General features: G+C 38.5%; 1 protein-coding gene across 6 annotated transcripts in view; it reads right to left on the reverse strand.

Moving 5' to 3' along the window:
* Rps6ka5 (ribosomal protein S6 kinase A5) overlaps nucleotides 1-19073 on the reverse strand; it is a 183904-nt gene that overhangs the window by 83584 nt on the left and 81247 nt on the right. For 4 of the 6 annotated variants that reach the window (XM_078050716.1, XM_040274239.2, XM_005321348.5 and 1 more), the window contains one exon: nucleotides 8923-9141. In XM_078050716.1, the coding sequence (XP_077906842.1) occupies nucleotides 8923-9141 (219 nt within the window). Of the gene's footprint in view, nucleotides 1-8922; nucleotides 9142-14456; nucleotides 14585-19073 lie in introns of those variants that run through there. The other 2 variants (XM_040274241.2, XM_040274243.2) reach the window with 2 other exon arrangements.

A 19073-nucleotide genomic window follows, 5' to 3' on the forward strand; every position in this document is an offset into this window, starting at 1 on the left:
CAGGGCCCCCTTCTCCACCTTCAAAGCCAGCAATGGCAGTCAAATCCTCCTCACATGGCATCTCCTGCTTCCTGATTCTACCTGTGAGACGGTTACAATGGGCCCGCTCAGGTAATTCAGGGTAATCCTCATATCTTACAGTCTCTCTTCCATCTATACCTTTTGCCAAGTAATATCTATACCTTTTGTCATGTAATCCAACACAGTCACAGGTTCTGGGGATGAGTCTGTGGGCATCTTTGGGAGGCCATTACTCTGCCTGCCACTGCCTCCATTCACTCCTTAACACACTAAGTACAACTTCACCTTCACTACACCACTGTAGCCTATAGTTAAAAATAACTCATGTTTCTAAAATCTGTGAATACTTTTCAGTACTCATACTAGGTAACATTTCAGCTGCACTTTGCAAATCATGGAAAGAATATTTCCAAAAGAACAAAGAGAGACTGACACAAGAACTGCCCTAGTGGATCAGCACTGAGCCTCTCAAAATTGCTGGGATTAGACCACTGAATTTTGTGGTAGTCTGTTTGCAGAAAAGGCTAACTAATATCGTAGTAACTTATAGATCATTCTTAGAACTACTAAGTGACCTGTTCAAGATCATATGGGAAGTGACAAAGCCACAATTTAAATCCAAGTCCATTTGATTACAAAAACTAAAGCCCCGTCTGATCTGACCTCACCACCAGGACTCCGTGGCATTCACCTTGGCCTTGTGGGTAGTTAGGTTTCTAATGCTCCACACATCTTCCTGTCTTGAGGCTGACACACATGTTGGATGCATCACTGGGCCTTAATATTCTTCCTCATCTTCTCCTTTTGCTCAGTTATGGATTATTCTTGCTCTTAGTCACAGGTGAAACTTTTTTCAAGAAGGTCTTCTCTGATAAACCAGATTAAATTTAGGACTTTTTATTATACACTGTCATTAGTACCCTTTGTGTTTCCTTTCAAGTGCTTATTTCAATGGTAATTACTTAATGGTGTACTAATTTATTAATGTCTGTTTCCCTTTTAAACTCAGAGGCCCCAAGGACAAGGATTTGGTGTAGGTTGTTTGCTACTAGATGCAAACACCTGGCACACAGTACTCAGGCAAATATTTGTGGAAGGAATAAAGAGTTTAAAATTGTTTATACCTTGATACAGTTCACGTATTATAATAAAGGAGGCAATATCCCAAAGAGAAAACCTACATGATAAAGAATCTGAAGCCAGGTATTGTTGTGCAGAGGGATCCATCATTTATTCCTCCATAGTTGAGTTTCGTTGATTTTCTAAGTGTAAGGCCCACAGACTGTGGAAAAAGGCCTTCATCAAAAGTCTGAGTGAAGCTTATGTCTAAAGAAATAACAAGTTAGAATGTTCAAGACTCCCCAGTGAGCAGTAATTTTAGTATTATGACACAGTCATATGTTCTTTTAGAAAGTAATTCAAAATTGTAATGTTATTATGATTTTATTTCCAGTGCTGGGGACTGAATCCAGGGGTGTTCTATCACTGAACTCCATTCCCAGCCTTTTCTTCCTTTCTTTTTTTTTTTTTTTTTAAGTTGCCCAGGAAGGGTGAGTAGCTAGGATTACAGGAATGTGCCACTATGCCCAGCCCTTTAAAAGAAGTGTGTGTATAAGTAGGTATGTATGTATACATTTTTTTCTATGCCACCATAAGGATGTTCTTTTAATTCAGGCCATGTTTCTGCCACATGAGAGACACAATTTATATCTCATTTTAATAGTAACTAATTGTATACAGATATTCAACAACAGCAAATAGATTTTATTTTTTGTTATATGGTACCTTCCCTTAGATTCAGAATAGCATCCTGTGTGTGTGTGTGTGTGTGTGTGTGTGTGTATGTGTAGAGACTGAAGGAGGAAGAAGAAGCCTTTAAACTAGTAAATTTGTTTAAAAAATGAAATAATGCTCAGATTTTAAACAGAAGGTCTCCATAAAATTTCTGAAAATTCTAGCAGTTCCCTCAGACAAAATTATTTGTAGAATTCTGACAATGTCTTACAGGTAAAAGGATACCTGCTTTCAGTCAAAATTACTACTTCCTAAATGGAGACTATTTATTAGATTGGTGCATTTCAAAACAAAAAGATCAAGTGTTCAAAGGCACAACTTTCTGGACCTGCACTATTAACATCGCTGGTGAGAAGCCCTGTATTAGAGCATCAGGAAACACATTCCTCTTACTGAACAGGAAAGGCACTGTGACTTCATCAGAGTTTCAGCTCATGTCCTCTGCATGCATCTTGATTTAACATTAAACCAAGAAATCTCTCCACTGTGCTTTAGTCCACTTGCTTCTACAAGCAGATGGGGAGACTGAACTCCACCATGATGGTGCGTTCCATAAGGCCTGACATGTTACAAAACTGGAGAAACAGCCTCCGCTGCACTATTTTCCACTGAGGATGCAAAAGAAGAACCAGTGCCAGGGAGCGCTCCTCAGGCTGTCTCGCTCTTGCAATCTTTTCATGCGAGCCCGCTCGTGGGAGGGGAAGTGGCAGAACTGATAGAAGAACTGCTTTCAAGGAAAGAGTGTCTATTCTGCTTTCACTCTCCAAATACCTACCTGTTTCCAGTCCCAACTTTCACTGATGTCTGTCTATCTTCCAACCTTTCCATTTCTAGTTCCCTTACTTAGAACTCTGTCACGGTTCTTAATGGTGGTGACACCTTCCTTCATTGAAATCCTTTCAAAGCTCTGAGAGTATCTATCTACCAGCTTGTGAATTTTTCATGTTTACTTAAAAGCCAGGAAGTTCCTTCAGTTACTGTCTGTTCTGTCATTCTAGCAACTGCAATAGAGCATGAACATTCTGTTACCATCTCAGCAAGATTGTCACCCTTGCAATTTCTGAGATGAAACTAATACTCAAAAGTGAAACTTTAATGTTTTACATACCTCTTAATTCCTGCTGAAAGAATGACTCATGATAATAGAACTGTCGGCAAGACTGAGGTGGCATTCATTATGGAGAACAATCCTTGGCATCACCTTTATAAATAACTTTGTGACTTGCTTCTTTAATGTCTTATGAATTCTCCTGATTAATCTGACAGTTTAATACAGTCACAGATCAGCTAGTGTTTTGACAAATCAACAGACTAGAGAACACCAGAAGAGAAGGTTTTTTACAGATTATTTTCCATATACAACTCCTTCCCACTGTTGTTGAAATAAATATGAGTTTCACATGAGACAGAAGAGATAAAAATATTTTTACATCTCTTGTTGTGACCATACACAAGTACCAAAAACCTTGTAAAGAAGATATGGTCTTTATGCTTTAAGATTTGGGAAGACAAAAAAATATAAAGGAAAACTCTGTCAAATCCATAAGATGCCATTAGACACAAATTAAGACAGAGCCTTTAAACATATTAATGCTATAGAACTAAAAAATAATGAATGTGACTTACAACAGAGGGGTTTAGGTCGGGGTCAAATCTAGCCCACTGCCTTTTTGTAAATAACATTATACTGGAAACTGTCAAAACTAGTTGTTTACTCTTATCTATGGTTAAAGAGACCTTGAGGCCTAAAAAGCCTAAAATATTTACCACCTGGCCCTCTACTGGTCAGAAAAAGTCCTGTCCACTAAGTGGAGGACGGAAGATAGAATATAAGTGAATGGGAGGCAATCAGGATAAGGCATACCCACTTCTGCCTGATACAAATGCTAGTCTTTTCCATAACTGATTACTAAGACCAGATGCTACAGGTAAACAGCTGGCAAGATAATACTTTTTTAGAAGCCTATGCCACCTAAGCAAAATTTATCCCATTGGAACAGGCCCTGAAAAGCAGTCTGTAGTGAGCCAGTAGAGTTGACTACAGCCTAGCCTAAATTTCCATCTCTCTAAAACATCTTGAAAAACAGCAAGAATGACTATAAACCTCACTGACCTACTCCTTCAGCAAAACCAAGTGGAAAAGAAAAAAGAAAAAGAAAAAAAAAGGCCACATACACCAAATGGTACTCTTTGGGGCAGACAGAGAGGGAATAGGGCAGGACACGAGCACCGTGGGAAGATGAGAAAATCCAGGAAGGCAGCAGGATTAAAAAATTAAACGCACAAACTTAATAAGTCAGCGGAAGATACGGTGAAAGATCCCATTTACAAGAGCAACAGAAGAAATTCTGAGATTAATTTAACAAAACATGTGGATAGGAAAAAAAAACATTAAAATACCCCTCAAGATCTCAGAAGTAGTTTTAAATAAGAGAAGACATACTACATACTTGAGGAGGAATGAACAACATCATAAAAATATCGATTCTCGGTAAATTAATTTTTTAACTTAAAGCAATCCCAATAAAAACACCCTAACAATTTTTTTTTCCCTCCCAGAACCATACATTGGATTCTAAAGTTCACGCTGAACAGGCTGGGTGCGATGGCACACGTCTGTAATCCCAACAACTCAGGAGGCTGAGGCTGAAAGATTGCAAGTTCAAGGCCAGCAGGAACTTTGGGAGGCCCTAAGCAATTTAGTTAGATGTTATCTCAAAATAAAAAACTAAATAAATAAATAAATAAATAAACAAACAAACAAACAAACAAACCAACAGGAAGAGCCTTCCATCATGCTCTGAAAAATAACAATGAAAGACAACATGAAGAACAGGCCAAGCCTTACCAGATACTAAAGCATACCGTATATGGTACCACACTTAATTCAACAACCCACATAGCACTCAAAATCAAGAAACAGATCAAAACAGCAGCACCCTGAAGTCAGAAGTGCTTTTTACCCAACAGTGTTAGGGAAACTAAGCAGCTATTTTTTAAAAAGATTTAATTGAATCCTTAATTCATGTTGCACAAAGAAAAAAAAATCCATCTGGATTAAAGACCTCCATGCAAAACATAACTTCCCAATTATTAGAATTCAGCAGAAGCTAGAATAAGCTAGAAGACACTACAAGGACACAACCAAGTAAATATCCCTGGATTACACAAACATGCACCTGTAGCTCCAGCACTTGAGAGGATGAGGTGGGAGGGTCACGAGAGCCCACGAATTTGAGGCCAGTCTGGGCAAAATCAGTGAGACCCCATCTCAAAAAACCAAACCAAAGCAACCAACCAACCAATCAAACAAAAAAACAATAGTAAAGGGCAATTCTGTGACCATTAGTGAAGTCAGAATGTGGACTTGGTGGCAGATGACCACAGATTCTTTGCAGTTCCCCTCATCAAGATGTGGACCTAGGCGGGTGGTGCTGGCAGGGAGGCTGTGTGAGCTCCAGGACTTGGCCTCGGGAAGTCTTGCAGCCTCCACCTTTGCCCTCTTGGCAGTCTTCATGGCTGCCCTCAGACTGCCAGGCTGTGAGGAAGCTGCTCTACGGTCCTGGAGGGTGAGGGGCCATGAGGAGAGGTGAGGTGGCTCAGCCAACAGCCACCACCAACGGCCAGGCATGAACATAAAGGCATTGTAGCCCGTGCAGCCCAGCTGACTCTGATCACTACCTGAGTGGGCCCAGACCAAACCAGCCAGGGCCACCCTGTCCAGCCAAGCCACAGAATCATGAGAAATAAATCACTGAGCAACTAAATTTTAGGTGATTTGTTATACCACCATAAATAATGTTTTATAACTGGGAATTGAAGGAGATGAAAATTTATTTGCTGCAAAAGGTAGACATCATTAACTGAAAAAAATTAGTTATAAATTAAAAAAACTAGTTACAAATTCTCATTTTGATAAACCATATATGCACAAAGGTACACAGACAAAAATATCCAGGATATACATTAAGTAGTAACAAAGGCGTATACTCAGATGCTCAAGTTATGACAGTGTTCTGTGCCAATAAACCCAAAGTAAATTATGTGGAAAATTATCATTATGTGGAAAATGCAATTAGTATGTCTAATGCTTGAAACATCCTGAGTTGGCAACACAGTGTGCTGTAGAGTCTGGCTTGGTGACCCCTGTGATCATGAGATTGACCACTGCCTAGCATCAAGAGAGAGAATCGAACCACATATCACTAGACCAAGAAAAGATCAAAATTCAAAATCTGAATAAGATTTGACTGGATGAATACTGCTCTCACACCATCCTAAAGTTGAAAAATGGCAAGTCAAACCATCTTAAGTCAGGAACTATTGTAATAAGGTAAACTCTGGGTAATGAAAATATATTTTTATATTCTTATTTTTTCTTTTCTATATCTTCCGGATATATATGTATTATCTTTGTAGTAACAGAATATTCTTTAAAATATCATTCTTTTTTAAAAAAGATTTATAATATTTATTTAGTCATCAGACAAAGGTCAGCAGGGTCCCTGAAGAGACTACTAATTTCCTACTATCACCTCACAAAGAAGCTGGATGAAGTCAGTGATCAATAATATCAGTTATCAATAGACAACAGGCTACACGTATCTCCCCAACGCTCTTCTACTGAAGCCCCAAATCCTCGGTACCTCAGGATGTAACTGGATATGAAGTTACAAAGAGGCCTCTAGGCCTATATATATTTTCATTACCCAGAGTTTACCTTATTACAAAGAGGCATCATCACAGGAAGAGAAAACTGGGACCCAAAATGAGACACCGGGGTATGCATGCCAAGAGAGATGGCCATGTAAAGAGACGGCAGGGAGCAGCCCTCTACAAAACAAGGAACAGGCCTCAGAGGACACCAACCCTGCTGACACCTCCATCCTGGACATCAGCCTCCAGAACTGTGAGCAAATAAATCTCTGCTGTCTAAGCCACCCAGTCTGTGACATTCTGTTATGTCAGAGATTAAGTGTTATAGCTGAATACTTGAAAAAATGACCTAATGTGTGTCAGAGCACTACAAATAATTACTAAACCATAAAAATAGTCTTTAAAAGTTCTGTTCTAAATTTCTGAAAGGTTTTCATCTTTAAAATTGAACAACTACTTTAAACATGTACAAAAAGAAACTGGTAAGTGAATCTATCAGGACAGGGCCTGCTTTCTAATGCACTGCCAGGTTAGGGAACAAATACATCACCTAGTCCGTATTCCACTCTTGAGCGGCACAGAAACAGGTCTCCTTGTTTTGTTTTATATCTGTTTCTTTATGGGTCACTGACAAAGAGCAAAAATAATGAAAAGCTAACAGCTAAAAAGCAAAATGATTAAGGACTATTGCTTCTTAATCAGATACAAAGTATTTCCTCTCCCTTTAAATTAAAAACATGATTTACAAAAACAACACTATTCAGAATACATAATAAAAAACATGCTGAGTACAGTTACCATACCAGAATAAAATAAGAAGGGAGAGAGGAAAGGCAAAAGAGAGGAAGGAGGAGGGCGAGAGGCAGACTGGGGTGCAGCCGCAGGGCAGGGTCACAGCTCCTGGGCTTACAGCTCCTGGCTCATGTGACCTTCATATGATTTAAAGAGGGAAGCTCAAATGAGACAGTCATTTCTTAAACAGCCCTCAGTGACCTCCTAAGCCTTCCTTGGGTGAAGAACTCAAATAAACTCAGGCCCAAATTCAAGTACAGGTATTTATTTCTATTTATTTTCCATGTGAATATCTGTTTTCATTCTGTGTTTTTCACTGTGAAAAATATTTAAAGCTACTGTATTAAAATGTTCTATCCCTTACAATACTGTTACTGACACTAAAAAAACACATAACAAAAAAATCAGTCAATAACATACAGTATAGATATACACACAAGGCAGGCCGAGGGCCGTGTGTTGACTCACTGGAACAATAGGCAGGTGTAACATTAACAGGGACGGAGACAGGACAGGAGAGACTGTGCATAGAGAAGATTCAGGGTTGTTAGTTGATGGTAAGCATTCCACAGGGAGCTTTTTCATGGCTGAAAAAGCGAATGCAAATTTAGGCATCATCAATAAAAGTATACTTTCCAAAATGAGAACATTTAATATAATTGCTAAATTTATATAAAACCCTGTTTGCAACCACTAATAATAGAAGAACAGAGACTGTACCATTTGGCCAAGACTTTGGAAGGAGTCAGGTCTGAGTCCCAACCTTAATTTTCAACCTTACACAAAATATGTAACTTCAGGGAATGCACCTTCTAGAACTCTGATGTGCATACTGAGGGGATTCTGTGGTGTTGTGAGGGTCACTGGCACCATGAACAATTCCTGTTACAGTAGACATCCAATAGACACTCAAGAAATAGCTAAAGTTTCTAGAGAAAGAGACTATGTGAAATTCCAACCTCACCACAGTTCTAGGAGGATGTGAACACATCAGAGGACCAAGTGGTAATAGTCAATGATGGCAAAGCACAACGCTAGAAGCACTACCGTATTTCCTTTTTGCTTTTAATAGGAACAGAAAACAGTGCAGCTTTTCTGCAGAGCAGCCTGGCAACATGTGCTGAGGACTTTTCCAAAGATCATCAACAAAGGTCCAGCTGGGAAAGGAAGACTCAGAAAGTGCCGGTGGGAAGTGGGCATGGCAGGTGGGTGGCTGCTCCCTTTATCTGCAGGCTTTCCACTAGGAAATGCAAAGCATCTCTAGGAACAGAAGTTCTCCCTTTCTTTTTAAAATTTCTTTCCTATTATTGTTCCATAAGTGTCCTCCTGACAGCCCCAATCTAGGGCTGAAATCAAGGCCCACTTTGCAACTCAGCTTCTTGAAGGGAACAGAAGCACACTGGCCAGGATGGCTCCTCCTAACGACACTACTATTTCTTAAGATTACAACGCAACGTGGGCTTTAAGCATCTAAACTTCTTCCCATTGGGAAGTCTCAAATCCAGAGTCATCTGTGATGTTCAAGAAATGTCCCCCAAAAGAAGAGCGACAGTGAACACACATCATTTCTTCTAAGTCTGAAGTGCTGCCCTTTCTGCAGGTTCTAACTCGAGGCCTGAGGAGAACGTTCTCATGAGAAGTGTGACAGCTGACACTTACCTAAAATGAGATGAAGCTTGGTTTCTGTCTGGAAAGCATAGTGCAGAGTCACCAAGAATGGCGACTGCCTGATGTGCTCCAGGACTTGCCGTTCTGTCCTCGTGTGCTCTGTCGTTTTGGCCTTCTGAACGATGGTTGCCTTTTTCAAAACTTTCATGGCATACAGCTTTCCAGCATCGTGGCCGCTTATTTTACGCACTAGAAATACTTTTCCATAAGCTGAAAATGAAAAGAAAAAAAAAGGAATTAAAATGCATTATAGGCAGACTGGTAATTTATGAAAATTTTTATTTAATGCACAAAAAATACTCTTTAAAAGAAAAGTATCCTTGTTACTGTTTCAAACAGATCTTTAGAATTCTTCAATTTCTTTTTTTTTTCTTAAGAGAGAGATGAGAGAGAGAGAGAGAGAGAGAGAGAGAGATGAGAGATGAGAGATGATGGAGAGAGAGAGAGAGAGAGAGAGAATTTTAAAATATTTATTTTAATTCTCGGCGGACACAACATCTTTGTTTGTATGTGGTGCTGAGGATTGAACCCGGGCCGCACGCATGCCAGGCAAGCGCGCTACCGCTTGAGCCACATCCCCAGCCCAGAATTCTTCAATTTCATACCTAATAAACTTCTAAGTCTAGCACTCAGTATTACATATCCAGCCACAGCTGACAAAATTATGCTTTTATTCTTTAAATGTTATAATCTCTCTCCTCAATATTTTTAGCTGTAGGAAACTAACTATTATTATGGTCAGCTAACCACAATCCAATTCTGAAACAACTAGGGCATTTTAGACAAAAGATAAAATCTCTAAGTAATATGTGTGTGTGTGTGTGTGTGTGTGTGTGTGTATACACACACACTCTATATGTACATATACATATATATATTTGTTACTGATGTAGACAAAGGATGACAGCTCTTAACAGAATCTTATACACACACAAATCAAAGGCCCTCAAATGTTCCTGCTCACTGACCCAAAAAAACCCACAAAAAACCCCCACAAAAAACAACCTAAAGGAACATAATCTGATGTTATAAACAAAGAAGATCTCTAGAACTAATAAACATAAAAGGCCCTAAATTACAAGCAATATAAAGAGAAGCCCCTTCATATCTCTGGGCAGAAATTCATGGCTTACTGGGTCAACCAGGCCACTTTCCTAAGTAAGGGATCTTTCAGGCACAGTAAATGTGTGGTGCCACTCCTCCAGTGCAGGGGCTAGGGCCTTGCTGGGCAGAGCAGGTTTCTGCATTTATTTGCCTAGACAACAGGGGGAGGGGAGGGAGTCAGGGAAGGAAGAGGGAGAAGGAAGGACAAGTAAACAAAACAAACCTGTGGGAGAGAAGAGGGACATCCCCAATCCCCCTCCCCAGTTAATACTGTGAAAAATGGAATGGGTGAGCCCAGTTGAGACCCAGAGCACTGCTTCCACACCCTCTCGGTCCAAACTTCCAAAACTCTATTGCCATCTACCCACTGGATCAAGAGAACTTTATAAGAAGTGCTCTGGTCCTCTGTATGCCACGCAGTTCAGTGCTTCAGGAACTAGATTAGCACTGACACATGATACACCATGGATCAAGCGCTAGACGGACTAATCCCAAGGAGAAGCAGAGCCAGGACTTGTTAGGGATGTGACTATGCCAAGTTCTGCACTAAACCCTTTCCACATACTGAATGGCTTAATCCTCGCCACAGTCAGTGAAGCTGGTACCTTTAACAATTTCTAATTCACAGATAAGAAAATGGATTCAGAATAGCTAACGAACTGGCCAAAAGACATGGGCAAGGAGTGGCAGAGCTGACTGAGAGCAGGCAGTGTGATTCCAGGGACTACCCTCCTAACCCTAGTGAAAAAAAAGAATTCCTTGTGAGTGCCAGAAACCTGGACTTTAATAAAACCAGTATCATAAACATACTGCACACAGTTTAGAACAGAGAGAAAGTTGACAAAGGCTTGTGCCTTTTCTCATTGTAAATATATATGATAATTGTAGATTGAGACTTCAGAAAGGTGGAAGTGAACAAAATAGGAAATGACAACTTTTAGAACCTAGCAAATCAATTTAAGTATGAAAGTGAAAAAAGTATCTCTATCCAGAAGCAAAGAAAGAAAGCTGGAAAATACTCTCATGATGTGTACTATACTTCTCAACCAAGGAAGCCACTACATAATCTAGAGAGAAAGCAAAGTCCTCTAAGCGGCTGTGGAGCTATGCGGGATACCACTGGACCTCCCAGAGTCCAGTCTCCAGAGCTACAGTACTCAGAACTAACAGAGTCCATCCACCCTCTCAAACATGGCTGCTCTGCGTCTTCCACCCTTCATATTTGTTCTTCAGCACAGGTGTTGACATGTGACTGACTGACTGCTGGGTGTCAGCACCTAACAACAGAGTACTCAGCAGCCAGTTTAGATATATAGTAACTCATTCCATTCTTAGACCATACCTAAAGGTGATGGGACAATGACATCCATCTCAAAGATGAAGAAACTAAAGTGAGGAAGATGGGCCCACTTGCCCAAGATGGCACCTGCCATTGAGCCTGCCTCCTTAGTGCCTCTCTTGGCTGAGCTCCAACTGCTTCCCTTAAGTGAATGACTTTATCAGCAATAAATAAGGAGCCAGACACTGCAGGAAAGTCACAGTCCAGGTGAGGTATTCTAGCAGTGGGATGGACACACTAGCAACTACTTTTAGGACAAGAAAGTTTTGCAAAGTAGCCTCATCTTATTGACGGGGGCTCTGAATGTTACAAAATGTTCTTCATATTGAGACCTATTTTAAATCCTCATCTGTTTGTCCTTACCCACACTCTAAACTTACATAAAAAAGAATACTGACCCTTCTTCCATAAGATCATTTAAAAGTGTTTTTAAAAACTATCATGTCATCTCCTTACTCCTTATGCCAAACTCAAAGTAATAAGATTTTGAAATCTCTCGCCATTAGGAGGTTCACTGATGTGTTCTATGGGTACATAAATTTTCTTTTTTTTTAAAATTCTTCCCTACTCCTTTGAAAATTCTATTTTATTCCAAATAAGCATGAGGTAGTATAGATTGTTAATGACAATTTTTCAAACAATACAGAATCATCCTATTGCCATGTGTTTCAGTAAGCTTTTCTATGGCTTTGACCAAAAGACCTGAGAACAATGTAGAGGAGGAAAAGTTTATTTGAGGCTCATGGTCTTAGTCCACAGATGGCAATTTCATTGCTCTGGGCCCAAGGTGAGGCAGAATATCAGGGCAGAAGGGCGTGGTGAAGGAAAGCATCTCCAGACTTGGCCACCAGGAAGCAGAGAGAGCTCTGTTCATCAGGGACAAAACATATATCCCAGAGGTATGCTCACAGTAACCTACCTCCTCCAACCACACCCCATATGCCTACAGTTACTACCTAGTTAATCCATTCAAGTCAATTAATGCAGTGATTAGGTTAAGGTTTTCATAACCCCAGCATTTGACCTCTAAACTTCCTTACTTCTCATAGTTGAGCTTTTAGGGGACATTCAAATCTAAACTATAACACCATGTTTCACTCCACAAAGTCTAACAATATATAGTTATCCTCCTTGCCATTTGATGATGTCCAGAAGTTTCCTAATAATTCAAATTAAAGACCACATCTCCATTCAACACAATTATATTAATCTATCAGAAAATTTCAGGGGTGGGGGAGGAACAGTGAAATTCCCAATTCCTCAGTTTTTATTTTAAGAATTGCCATGATTAACACTAAAGTTACAGTACTGCTGTCACAACGCAATTGTGAGTGAATGCTTATGTCAATAAAATTCAGATGCCTTAAAACATTCCCAACAATCAGTATTTCATTCAAGATACTTGGGAGCAGGCTGAATAGCTAAAACATAGTGGCCTCCAAACAGACTTGTTTCTGAAGCACCCATAAGGCTGCTTATCATACTGCCAAGGGGAAGAAAACATACAATCATTGAAGAGGCCTTGAAGAACATTCCTCATCTGTTGAAGCTTGTTTGCAGGTTGGAGTAGAGAGAGAAAGTGAAACAGTCCTATTAAACAATGCCAGCCTTTCCAGAACTGCCTACATGTCTTTTAATATTGTAAGAGACCTCCAAAACTGGAATTGGTGGTAATATTATTTCATTTAATTCCTTTTTGTTTGCACCTAGATGACTGACTGCTTTAAGTGCAGTCAACTGCTAGCTTTTGTTCATTACATGTATGCTGATATTATTACATAATCCAATATTGAAAACATGTTTTAGAAACTGCAAAGGCTACTGATGGTGAAAATTCTTTTGGCCAAGAATAAGATAAACAGCATTTCCTGCTTGGATGGATTCCCAACAGAGATACCTGGAAACACATCTGGGTTTGCTACTTGGGGTGAAGAGACTGTCTTCATCCCTTAGTGTGACTCTAATTTCTGCATCCACATGCAAAGGTATCAAATGTTGTACTAGAAATCCTCACAGGGGGCTGGGGTTGTAGCTCAGTGGTAGAGTGCTCACATCCCATGTGGAAGGCACTGGGTTTGATCCTCAGCACAACATAAAAATAAAATAAAGGTTATTGTGTCCATTTACAACTAAAAAAATATTTAAAAAAAAGAAATCTTCACAGAAGTCTTGTCTATTGCTGTGACGGTAACCAACTTCATTAGAACTGGGGCATTTTCAAGATACTTGGTCCAGAGCAAAAGAGGATATGGAATTCACTAGTCTTGCAGCTCTTAACTGAACTTGAGTAGAGTTCTACTTATTTTGAGATTGAGAGAAAGTACATTCTAAGAAAAAAATAACAGAAAGGATCACTTCCTGTCTTAGCTTAAAAGACATCTGTGGCCCTGAATAAGGTAAATCTTTCAATTCAAGGCCTTACAGACATCATTTTGGATGCTGTCAAAAAACTTTTAGCCAAGTAGCCATTTCAGAATATATAATTATATCAAGGAAACTAAATAAATTTCCCCAGACACTGTAGATATGCAAGTTACTCTGTTCAAACTGAAGTGTGGATTTGTGATTCTGTTCTTCTTGGTGAAAACTGTACAATATTGACAGTCTTTGCTGATGACCCTAGTGGTTTGGAGTAACATGAAGAGATTTCTGGTTCCCTGGAGCAGTACTCTTCTTGGTTTGCTTTTTCAAATGTGGGACTCTTATTCCATTTTTCACGAATATCATTATGAATTAACTTTTTAGCAGTTTTTGCCATTATAACAGCTAAAACAAATTAAAATAAAGCAAGACATTTGTGCTGCCATGCCAAATAACAAGACCAAATTTCAACTTCTTTTTTAAGCCAAGCAAAAACAGTCTTTTGCTAAAATTTACTTTGAGTACAATTAAGCTAATCTCTTCCATTTTATTCCAAAAATTTAAATCAAAAATGTTCAGGAAGTAGCCTTTAACATTTGCATTAAAATGATAATGAGGTCAATTTGTTAAAAACTATTTTTACAAACTGCCTATAAAAGCAATCAATTTACAGTGTAAGATAATTAAACACATGTAAAACTTCATAATTATACATGTTTACCTTCATTATTCTGGAGCAAGCAGTCATGGTCCAAAAAGGTAAAGAAACATTGTTCAGAAAGCCCTGGTTTATATCCTTAAGAATGCTCAAGCTGGGTGCAGTGGTGCATGCCTGTAATCCCAGAGGCTCAGGAGGCTGAGACAGGAGGATCATGAGTTCAAAGCCAGCCTCAGCAAAAAAAAAAAAAAAAAAAAAAAAAAAAAGTGAGGCACTAAGCAACTCAGTGAGATCCTGTCTCTAAATAAAAAAAAAATACAGAGTAGGGCTAGGGATGGGCTCAGTGGTCAAGTGCCCCTGAGTTCAATTCCCGGTACCTCACCTCCCACAAAAAAATAAAAAGTGCTCAACTTATATACAGTGCTCTCACTAGGATCCAAATGGCACATTCATCCTGAGGCCACTGCTTTCTGTCATTTAAACTTTTATTAATGCTGCTTTAAAATGTATGCACTGTGTGTGTGTGTGTGTGTGTGTGTGTGTGTGAGAGAGAGAGAGAGAGAGAGAGAGTACGTATACTGCTTACTAGTCACATCATACTCTGGATTCATATCAAATTTATGACATAAACTATTTCACTTGACATAAACTACTGCTTTAAAGGGGGCAAAAAAAAAAGCCAGCAGAAATCACTCCCCTTCCCTCTGAAACACCCTGGGCTGCACACGGAAGGCCTCCAGTGAGCTAGTGCACCACGTGCTCCTGCCCTCTTGCTTTGCACTAGTCACTGATACTTATTGTCCTCCAGGCTTATGCTTCTTGTATGAGTTATTCTTATTACATAATGTAATTAGATATTACATAAGCCAATAAAATGTGAATGTGAAAGAAAAGAGAATAATGAGCCTGAATGCTTTGAAAGGATTAGATAAAAGCAAGACACTTAAAAGAAAGGAACTGTTGAAAAATTAGGTGTGGGTGAAACAACTATAAAAGGCTAAGGGGGAAAATTTTGGAAATCTTTTTCTACTTAGATTGCTTCAAATGTGTCTAGTTCTCACTCCACTGAAAAGAATCTGAAACTGTTAATTTTAAAGGGTGCCTTACAAGTGTGGTTTGTGTAAAACAACCATTGTTAATGAATGTATTCTCAAAGTCTTAAGCCTACATCCGAAGATTGGCAAGGAATGTATATTTGTACATTAAGTAAAAAAAAAATAACATTCTAAAAATACATATCTATCCTTTTTGAAATGATTCCCACTTGAATCCACTTTCTTTGATTAACCTCAAGTATCTATTGTGTCACTTGAGAGAATTTCTACTAACTACAGCTGAACGTATCCTTCTCGACCTTCCACATGATCAGCATCTTATTAAACAGTACCATACTCATCCATCTTTCTAGCTATGAGTCCCAGCTTGCTCTCATTTTCAATCTGTTAACATGTCTTTTGTGCTGTCATCTAACTTGATAAAAAAATACACACCTTGTAGTTCAAAAAACCTGTTTTCCTATTGTTCTCATGATAAAGAGCATCCTTAACCTAAGTTTCTCAATTACCTGGCTTCTTCCTCTCTTTCCATGTCCCCACCATATCCTCAGCTAACTCTTTCAGACCTCTGTTCTGACATCCTTTCCTGACTTCCCAACTAGGATAATTCTCCCTCTTTTAGGCTCTTATACTTCTGGACTCCTCTATCATAGAAATAATCAGGAATGATATTTTATATTTACTTGTGGGATTGTTTTATCATCTAACTTACAGTAGGCTATGAATTTCACAAAATCATTGACTGTGTCTGATTTTACTCATTTTGTATCATTAGCAAGTAATTCTGCAGCCTGGTAAAAACTCAATGTTGAAGACATGAAAAAAAAAAATAAGCAGGCTAAGAAACAAGTAAAGATTAGGGAAAGAGCTGTATGCAGTAATCCCCTGCTCTCAGCCCATGATTCTGACCTAAGGTCGAAGCTGGGTCTTTAGTAAAAGAATCTAGCAATTCAGATCCACAGTGTTGAGCCACAGGTGGCTCTTTCTCTTTTGGGGAGGAACAATGGACTGGCATGAAGAAATCCCTTCTAAGTTTGGTATTTAATCTGTCTTGGCTATCTTCCTTGGTTAAAGTGAACTTAGGAAACCTAGCTACCACCATTTTAGAACAGGAAAATATCTTAACATAGAGACATCTATATAGAGCCACTGCTTTGTAATCTGCCATAACTGTGTAAGAACTATTTATAATGCCTGGCCACATCCCTTCCTCACATGTAATTTAACTTGGGGAAGGATGTTCATCTTCCCCACTCGTGAAGGGCCCTAGCTCCCAGCTGACAACTGACCTGCCTGCCCACAGAACCTCATTAACCCCACAACAGAAATGCCAAATATGGAACCAAGCAAGAAATATACTCTGGGTACTCTAAATTTCATTTGCTATGTCGTTAAAAATTGGCATCCTTGTTGGATAGTTTCAAGCCTGCCTCACCTACAAGGGAGGTGACACTGGAGTAGTACATATCAATGCCCAGAAAACCGCCACCGAGCAGGTTTATTTTAGCATTATAGCAGCACCGTCTGTACAAAAAAACAAACACATGTGGAACTGACCATAATATTATATGTCTGAAGATTCAGTGAAACATCTGACTACACTTCATAATCGAAAAGAACACTTATTGTGATTCTGGGAAATTCTCTACAATTTACCCTCTGTTAAGCCAGATCAACCAAAGCACCTCACTTGGACAAATGCAGTAGCATAGTTCTACTCAGAAAGACTTTAAGGAAACTGAAGTTTAATTTTCTGTGTGTCACCTTTTAAAGAAACTATATAAAAAAGAAAATTATATGTTTTCAAGAATATCTGGTTTTGGATCAAAGATAATATCCTCATGATATTTTTTAATGCCCATGATACAGAAGCTATTCAAGAACTTCCAAGCTTATTAAAAGTCTCTATACAACTCATGCTTTTTTCAAACAATGGGATGAGATCCATTGGTAGATGATTTAGTGGACCCAACAAGCATTTTCAAAAACACTTAAATAGAATTGAATGCACTAAACGTTTTCACTAAACCTCTGTTTCCTCTTTCTACACACATATACATACATATGTATACATAAATGTGAACAAATTAAGCACATGGGAGTGAACAAATTAAGCACATGGGAGGAAGAAATAGGGGGCAGTACAGAACAATGATGAAAAATAGAGAGTTGGGTTGTATCTCAGTGGTTGAGTTTTTGCCTAGCACACACATGGCTTGGGTCCAACCCTCAAAGTTCTACAAAACAATCAAACAAACTCTGGTATCAGATTGCATGGGTTTAAATCCTAGATATGTTATTTACTAACTCTGTGACCTTGGGCAAAATATTTAATATATCTACATCTAAATTTTCTTATTGGGGATAGTAATAGTTTCTACATGATATGGTTTGAGAATCAAATAAGTTAACATAAGCATCTAGAATAGGCCCTGGCCAATGACAAACACTAATCAAATATTAGTGAAAAAAAATGTGCATTTGTGGGCTGGGATTGTAGCTCAGTGGTAGAGCGCTTGCCAACCATGTGTGAGACACTGGGTTCGATTCTCAGCACCACATATGAATAAAATAAACTTGTATTTATAAATATACCTACACTGAGTTGCAATAAAAAACCTAATTCTTGCTATGGGTAATAGTCAAAAAGTGTTTGAAAGCCACCATTCTAGATGAGTTTATACAGCCCTCACAAACAAATTATACAGGCTAAAGAGTTTTCTCTCTTGCCTAAACTCTTGGTAACCTAGAGTTAAATTCAAGACTCAATTACAATGTCTACCTCACCCAGATGTCTGTAAGACCTACTGCACCTCCCTTCAATCTGGATTCCTTCCTTCTTTCCTTCTTTACCTCCCTCTTTCTCTTTCCTTTCCCTCCCTCCCTCTCTGCTTTCCAATTCTCTTTTTTTTTTGCTATCTTTGAAGACTCCCTTAATCTGTTTTTGAAATATGTCAGCTTCAAAACACATTAAAAAGAAAATGTACATGATTTTACCTATTTATCAAACAGAGCCAGTGATTCCTAAATTACCTTATAAAAGAAATATTAATTGCACATTAGGGCTAGGGATGTAACTCAGTGGTAGAACACTTGCGTAGCCTGCATCATTGGATTGATCCCTAAAACCACTACCAAAAACAAAAAACCTTTAATTGCACCCTTGTACCTATGAAAAGTATTTTCATATTTTAACAATATTTCAATAATTTTCAAGTAAAAATGAAGAATTTATACTATTTAATATATTTAAAGTTATTGTCAGGATTTGTAAAATCATAAAAATAAAATTTCTAAGTTTTTTAAAAAAAGAAGTCTCAATTATTTATCCCTGAAAGTTTGGAGATGTCTTTTTGGTCATCACTGGTAGACTGAGGATTTTATAGCCTCTTAAAAAGAAAGAGACTTATTTCATAAATATTTATATAGGTATGCATGTGAAAACATACCTATTTATATAATACATAAATATAAGTGAACATAAATATGTATACACACATATATAGTAATTTATTCAAACATACACATACATATATACATATTATATGTATACATACACTACCAGTCTGGAGTGATCCATCACATCCTATGGAAATAAGGCCACAAATACATTGTTTACATAAAT

Source organism: Ictidomys tridecemlineatus, chromosome 5, assembly GCF_052094955.1.
Source record: "Ictidomys tridecemlineatus isolate mIctTri1 chromosome 5, mIctTri1.hap1, whole genome shotgun sequence".
Classification (NCBI taxonomy): Eukaryota; Metazoa; Chordata; class Mammalia; order Rodentia; family Sciuridae; genus Ictidomys; species Ictidomys tridecemlineatus.